General features: G+C 34.5%; 1 protein-coding gene across 1 annotated transcript; it reads right to left on the reverse strand.

Annotated features, from left to right (window-relative positions):
- Positions 1 to 999: 999 nt before the first annotated feature.
- On the reverse strand, positions 1,000 to 8,350 carry LOC132718752 (fucolectin-like). The gene is made up of 3 exons (XM_060702478.1): positions 7,875 to 8,350; positions 4,028 to 4,282; positions 1,000 to 1,201 (listed from the first exon to the last, which is right to left on the reverse strand). Exons 1-3 carry the CDS (start codon positions 8,242 to 8,244, stop codon positions 1,002 to 1,004), a joined length of 825 nt encoding a protein of 274 aa, XP_060558461.1. The 5' UTR covers positions 8,245 to 8,350; the 3' UTR covers positions 1,000 to 1,001.
- Positions 8,351 to 8,613: the final 263 nt, after the last annotated feature.

The raw sequence follows: 8,613 nt of genomic DNA on the forward strand, positions 1-8,613 counted from the left end.
CGTTTATGGAATGTCTTACATACATGAATTCAAAGTGTGTGTTTTGTTTGTGTGTTTGTTTGTTTGTTGATGATTTGTTGTTGTTGTGTATTTTACTTCTCTCAATGTAAACGACGATTGGGCCAGAAAACAAAAGTCCAGAAGTTAAATGGTCAGAAATGAAGATTAAATTTGTTTTAAACGATAATCAGTGTATTTTGTTTTCATTTTATATGTGACGTATACGTGTATAATATAATGTATCATTGAATGTTTATCCCGCGCCCTCGCTTATCAGCGTGTTTTCGCTCGCGTCCCCGCCATTTTCACTTATTAATTCTTATCGCTTGGCTGGGTCGCGCGGCAAAAACAAGAAAAGACACATATCAGCCACAATAATTAACCATGAATAAGTTTCAATAATGGAGACAATTAAATCACTTTTAAAGCAAGGTAAAATTATATTTCTTAAACTAAGCATTTCTTCACATTGGTCACTATCATTGCGTAAGGTTTTAATAAAATCCTTTAATACTTTCAATTTATTCTCTGGTTTTAGCAGTTTTCATTACGGAGTTATTTCTTTTCTGCTTTTAATAGTTTTAACGTGCAATAAACTTTTTCACACTGTAACACCATTTTAACACTAGAATTAGAGTTTGTTCTCATAGTATCAAGTTGTAGATAAGCTTTTACCTAGTAAAGTGAAAGACAGACACACGGATAAGCAGAAGAACAGACAAAGCAGCAACTATATACTCATTTTATTTATGAATATTTATTCTTGCATATAAAAACAACTATGTAGTGAAAAACAAATACACATGTTTGTTTTTAAATTGGACATAAATCACATGTTCATTTAGTAATTAATTCACTAAAATCATGCGTTTATTTCATCAACAAAAAAGTAACGTCATCGAATATATATCGAATAAGAAAACTAATTATCAGCAAAATACACAACAGAGCTAAAAATAAATAATAATAAACAGAGCTTTTATTGATAAAAAAAAACAGTTTTATGGATATACTCCAACTTCACACAATGTTAAACTGGTATCGCTGTATTTTTCTATCTTCACAAACTGTCCAAAGAGCGGTGTCGAGCACGAGATGTGGACACGTTCTCCTTTACCACCTGGACCCATAAATCTTCCACACTGTTTCATCTGACCCTCTACATCCCCAACAGTGACTGTCACATTATGCAATCGTTCTTCTAAAAAACATAATCAATTCCATAAAAATTAAACGAAAACAAACATTGAAACGTGATTGTCAATTTTTTTATCATGTATTGAGCAGAGAAGTTTTTCATATTCAAGGTCATTGTGACCTTCAACTTCATTCATTGACACCCCAAAACACACGCACGCACGCACGCACACGCTCGTACGCACACACACACACACACACACACACACACACACACACACATATATATATTATATAGTAATATGACGAATTTAGGTCAAATTAAGAGAAAGGTTGTTTAAGCTTCACCTTTGTGCATCGTTGCTCAAATCAAGACTGGTATTTTACAAAACGTGGTCGAACGTCAGCAATTGATGAAGTCGAGAGGAAACATTTTTTACAGTAAATGTCACTGTTACTTTGACCTTTATGCATCTGTGCACCGAAACAATATGGATCTTTTACTGAAGGTGCGTGATTATCCTACACAGTTTGATAGTTATGAATCACTTGGTTACATAGCTATTGAGCGAGAACAGTTATCACATTCACTGAGACCATGATCTTGGTGCACGTTAACGGATCTTCTACTCAATTAAGGTCATCATCCTATGAAGTTTGAAGGCTAACTACTGATTAAATGGTTCAGTCATTGTTTTCATGAACAAAAATAGGACAGTGTGACCGTGACCTTTACGCGTCGGCGCTAAAAACAATAAGGATTTTCTACTCACTGAAGGCATCGTCGGATACTCACGGCTGAACCAATAACATTTATTTTATTTGTTATGTTACATGTTAATCAAACCTTGGGTATCCGACGATGACTGAAGGCAATCATAAAATACAGTCAATAAGTCTATAAGTCAAGTTATTATGCGGAAACAACTTTGCAAATACAAAGCAATGAAAGAATTTTGTTTGTTTGCTTGTTTCATTTTACGCCTTTTTCCAACAGTATTTCAGTCATATAGGCGGGTAGTTTCCTAACCATCGTTCCTGGAGAGTTACACCAGTACTAGACTACCTTCCTCCGCGCTCAATGAAAGAATAATAAACTACTAGTATATTAATGAGTAAGAGTATTACGATAACACCCCTCATTTATAATTAACGATACGATGCGTACAGGTGACTGAACATTGCGTGAAACGTACTGAATTATCTCAATACAGGTGAAATTGAGATTTCATTAAATAATTTACAACATCTGCATTCAAACTGACAATTGACAAGTAATATTCATAACTAATGTAATAAAACATTCACAGAAGCCTTTATGGTCGATTTTGATATAAAAAATTTACTATCGTTTTCAGGTATTGATCTAAACATCAGTTTATAATTGTATGATATAGTCTAAATGCGATAAATATGACCCAAGATGCTTGCCAGCAAGGCTATATACGTCTGTTTATCAAATGAGCAATTTGTATAACGAATTTATAATAATGCAAACTTTTTTTTGGCGAGAGGTTCATTTACAAAACAGCATCTTTAGACTGTTAACGTGATAACGCATTTAAGAATATGATGTCAGACATATATGATTGGATAACGTCATTATCTTTGTCATTTATGTTATCGTCATTATGTTACTTTTGACTTCAACCCGACAACGTGTTGGCAGGCGATTTAAGTCAAGACTGTGCAGCATCGTCCAGGAAAGGTAAGGCTATGTATATTGTGGCAAACTTTTTGGACAAAAGATATATAAGTGTTCGGTAGCAGCGATATATTTATTGGTTAATTAATATTTCAAAGAGACCTGATAAAGTGACTGTTTTGAATGTGAGAGGCCAGGGTTTGAGGGTTTAAATCCTTGTGATGACTGAAGGATTGTCAAATAGATTTAACGGCATTGAATGCAAAAATGAAATATCTGAAAAAGATGATCCCAAAGAAGCATCCAAAATTACATGAAAATTGCAGACTCGGTTTGAGCGGTACTCAATTTTCAACATTCAATGTGTTGGAATCAAGGATCCTAAAGGATCAGAAAAATTTAACAACACTAACGTGTCTTGGTGAAAACAAAAACTGCCAAAGAGTTTTCAGGCACTCTTATGCCAGGAACATTTTCTAATAGAAGAGGTCATCCCACAGGGTTAACATAGCACGATGCTTACCTTTATAGTGATGCGATACGATAGAGTATTATTTAATAGAAAGAGCATCGAAATGTGGTAGTATAAATCAGATCGCCGAGTGTTTTGATGTTCTTTCTCATTTGTTTTTTAATAGGCAAACATGAACCAATCAATGGGCATGTTCTGGAGTGCCGTTAAGTAACTAATATCTGCACTCCAGTTAACGCACTGTGCATGAATATGTATACGAGTTAACACATTTTCAACAGAAAGGTCCCCAAACTCTATGATACAAGTAACACATACACTTCGCATTTGGTCACTAGAGTAGAACCAACAATTACTGAGTAAACTTTCTGGATAGCTCTCTTATATTTATCACACGGTCGCGAGTAGCAAGTGATCCGAAGTCAGTGAGATTAACTACTCGGCTCTGTAGGCTGCTCTGGTTAAGTTACTGTCAGTCAGTTACATACAATGTATACATGATTAAAAAGCAGTAGATGAACCTTCTGGATATTTAACCGACATTAAACTTGGTTCCTGTACTAATCGACATTTAGTCCCAATGCACAGATCCCTAACCTGTCTAATTATCAGATTAGCGGGTACCATAAGAATTTAATCACAACTTATTTGTTAACAAAAAGAGCACAAATCAATGTTTATGATTAAATATATTGTAATTCAAATAAAAAAGCAGAGTAGGAAAAACTACATTAACGTTCCGAAAGCATATATAAGGAAAAATTATATCTTACCGCAACAATCGCTTCTGTTCAAAATTGTGATTCTCCTTACTAGTTTCGTGTGTTCCAAGTTGACCATCCACCAGTGATGTTTACTTGTTTGGAAAGTATGTGAGCATTGGTATTGCGTTCGAGGTTCATCGTGCATATCTGAATACCAAATTCCATCTACAGCCTTATCTGATGATGCATTGCCCAAGACTTTCCTGTAAAATGTCGAGCTCTGGTTGGAAGGTTTGTGTTTCGCCCAATTATTCTGAGACATGTCTTTAATTTAAAAGATACACATTATTATGCCTGTATATTTGCAATCTTATTTTTTTAAGTCTTTATTTAAAAATTCATAAAAACCTTTGATATTAACAGTACATGTCATAACATTTTTTCTAATTCTGAATATCTTCCACTATATATGAGCGTATGTTCAGGTAATTATTTAATCGCATGTCATCTATAATTGTAAACAAGTAAAAGAACAGATCGCGAAAACAACAAAATTGTACAACTAATGACTTTTTAAATATCATTGCGAAAATGATTCAACATGCATATAAAACAATGAGAACAAAAAATGTCAAATTGACACACAAGCCAACCTTTTACCTTTAACTTGAGAACATGAAATATCAAAATGGCACATATGCCCACCTCTTACCATTAACTTGAGAATAAGAAATTTCTAAATTGCAGACATGTCCACCTCATACCTTTAACTTGAGAACAATTGCATACATGCCAATCTCTAATCTTTAACTTGAAAACAAGAAATGTCAAAATGGCACACATGCCCACCTATTATCTTTAACTTGAGAACAAGAAATGTCAACATTGCATACATGCCAACCTCTTATCTTTAATTTGAGAACAAGAAATGTCAAAATGGCACACATGCCCACCTCTTATCTTTAACGTGAGAGCATTTAATGTCAAAATGGCACACACGCCCACCTCTTACCTTTAACTTGAGAACAAGAAATGTCAAAATGGCACACACGCCCACCTCTTACCTTTAACTTTAGAACAAGAAATGTCAAAATGGCACACATGCCCACCTTTTACCTTTATTTTCAAAACAAGAAATGTCAAAATGACACATATGCTCATCTCTTACCTTTAATAGGAGAACAAGAGATGTCAAAATGGCACACATGCCGACCTGTTATCTTTAACTTGAGATGAAGAAATGTTCAAATGGCACATTTGCCGACCTTTTACCTTTAACGTGAAAACAAGAATTGTCAAAATGGCACATATGCTCACTTCTTATATTTAACGTGAAAAAAGAGAAGTCAATATGGTACACATGCCCACCTCTTATCTTTAACTTGAGAATAAGACATGTCAAAATGGCACACATGCCCACCTCTTATCGTTAACGTGATATTAAGAAATGTCAAAAGGCAAATATGCCCACCTCTTATCTTTAACGTGAGGACAAGAAATGTCAAAATGTCACATATGCTTACCTTTAACTTGAGGACAAGAAATGTCAATATGGCACCTATACCCACCTCTTACCTTTAACTTGAGATTAAGAAATGTCAAAATGGCACATATGCCCACCTCTTACCTTTAACTTGAGGACAAGAAATGTCAAAATGGCACCTACATCTACCTCTTACCTTTAACTTGAGATTAAGACATGACAAAATGGCACACATGCCCACCTCTTATCTTTAACTTAAGAAAAAGAAATGTCAAATTGGCACACATGCCCACCTCTTATCTTTAAGGTGAGAACAAGAAATGTCAAAATGACAAGCAAGCTCACCTTTAACCTTTAACTTGAGATTAAGAAATATCAAAATGGCACTTATACCTTCTTTTACCTTAAACCTGAGATAAGGAAATCTCAAAATGCCCACCTCTTTAACTTGAGAACAAGAAATTTCAAAATGGCACACATGCCAACCTCTTATCTTTAACTTGGGAACAAGAAATGTCGAAATGGCACACATGCCCACCTCTTATCATTAACTTGAAAACAAGAAATGTCAAAATTGCATACATGCCAATCTCTAATCTTTAACTTGAGAACAAGAAATGTCAAAATGGCACACATGCCCACCTATTATCTTTAACTTGAGAACAAGAAATGTCAACATTGCATACATGCCAAACTCTTATCTTTAATTTGAGAACAAGAAATGTCAAAATGGCACACATGCCCACCTCTTATCTTTAACGTGAGAGCATTTAATGTGAAAATGGCACACACGCCCACCTCTTACCTTTAACTTGAGAACAAGAAATGTCAAAATAGCACACATGCCCACCTCTTATCTTTAACTTGAGAACAAGAAATGTCAAAATGGCACCTAGACCCACCTCTGTCTTTAACTCGAGATAAAGTTATGTCAAAATGGCATATATGCCCACTTCTTATCTTTAACGTGAGAACATTTAATGTCAAAATGGCACACACGCCCATCTCTTATCTTTAACTTGAGGTCAAGAAATGTCAATATGGCACACCTGCCCACCTCTTACCTTTAACTTGAGAACGGGAAATGTCAATATGGCACACATGCCCACCTCTTATCTTTAACTTGAGAACAAGAAATGTCAATATGGCACACATGCCAACCTCTTATCTTTAACTTGAGAACAAGAAATGTCAATATGGCACACATACCCAACTCTTACCTTTAACTTGAGAACACGAAATGTCAATATGGCACACATGCCCACCTCTTATCTTTAACTTGAGAACAAGAAATGTCAAAATGGCATAAATGCCCACCTCTTACCTTTAACTTGAGAACAAGAAATGTCAATATGGTACACATGCCCACCTCTTACCTTTAACGTGAGAACAAGAAATGTCAAAATGGCATATATGCCCACCTCTTACCTTTAATGGATAGGAATGATAACTAACCATTATAAAATATTTAAAGTCACAGAGAAACTTGTTATATAATGGTTTGTGTTTACGAATAACAAAAGTTTGAGGCCCAATATGGGTCCTATATCGCTCACCCAAGAAACACTGCCTGTATAAGACATAATGTTCAGGTGGGCTAAAAGGTTTGTCACTAGGTTAAAATGTAAGGCAACTGATATTCAAGTTCAAAACCGCATCTGAATCTGTGGGCATAGTTCAAATTTCAAAGCTTTAGCTATAAATACAAATATGTAGTTTACAAGGTCAAATCTTTATCACTGTTCAAATCCGAATCTGAAACTGTTGATCACAGTACAGCAGGTTTTGTCACGAATCTGAAACTGTTGCTCACAATACAGCATGTTTGGTCACAGGGTCAAAATCAAGATTAATTCTGCATCTAAATCTGTGCGCACAGACCAATTATCATTGTTGTAGCTCTTTTAACAAAAAGTAAGTCATACGGTTAAAATTTTGGTCAACTCGTTTCAATGTTTAAATCTAAATTTGAAATTGTGCACATAGTTTAGAATTTATCAGCCCAGCTCAAAATGTAAAAATGAAGTCAGTGGATCAAAATCTATGTAGCTGAGTTCAATGTTCAAAGTTTAGTTTTGCATCTGCAAATGTGCATCTAGTCTTAATTTCCTAGTTGTAGCTTTGAATACTTTAAGGTAGCTCACGAGGTCATGATGAAATATCTCAGCTCCTGACTGTGCTGGAGAAGAGTTAAGTTCCAACTTAATACATACAAGGAAAATCAATGACCTAGGGTGAGGCCAATTTTGCCCTTAGTATTATAATTTGAAGAAGACACACTAGATAATATTGCATACCAAATATCTAACCTCGGGCTCTTGCAGTTTAAACGCTTATGAGGACAATTTTTTTTAAGTTATTTATATTTTTTGTTTTTGTTGGTTATGGAAAAAAATAAAAATGAAACAGTTAGTAAATAATTTTGCATTTTACCATTAATTTGTTGATGCGCCAATATACATCCAGGTGTTTTCGTTTTCATTGGTTCCTTGGTGACAAAACATAATTGACAGAGGAGAAATCTTCTCTTGTAGACCATAACGTTGGTTGTTTCCAGGTTGTTTTCGTAAAGCTTTAAACAATCCTGAATACTGTATCCTGTTACAGGTGTCAGACAAGGTGTTGTATCTAGCTCATAATTAAAGTAAATCTTAGGTTCACTATCCGCTGATATAAAAAGATAAATATTCATGAAACAAATCAAAACTCGTATACACGACATGACGATCATTATGTCCATACTTTTATTGCATGACTGAATTTGATATATTTTTTTTATCACCTGAATCCCTTTGTTTTCCATGGAATATACAATCTTTACGTATTCATTACATTATTATAATATAATGGTCACTTTTTTCTTTGCTACTCGTATGTTTATTAATTAACATGTACCTGAACTCGTTTCATAACAGTTCCGTTCCGTCAAATGAAAACTAATGTCTGAATCCATATGTATTGATTTTGAGAAAAACAATTGATATGCTGATTGAATAATTAATTACCAGTTAATTCTTTATTTTAATGGGTTGAGAAAATTGTAAACTTAAAATATTTATAGCCAATGAATTTAGATGTCAATAAGGAGAAACACTGTTGTATATATATGTATAAAATAGTAAAAGCTTGGGTTTTGTAGAACTCAGCTCAACTGTGTTAGGCAGTCGGCATC

The sequence above is a fragment of the Ruditapes philippinarum genome, unplaced genomic scaffold, assembly GCF_026571515.1.
Source record: "Ruditapes philippinarum isolate M1 unplaced genomic scaffold, ASM2657151v2 ctg3505_1_1_1_1, whole genome shotgun sequence".
NCBI classification, from domain to species: domain Eukaryota; kingdom Metazoa; phylum Mollusca; class Bivalvia; order Venerida; family Veneridae; genus Ruditapes; species Ruditapes philippinarum.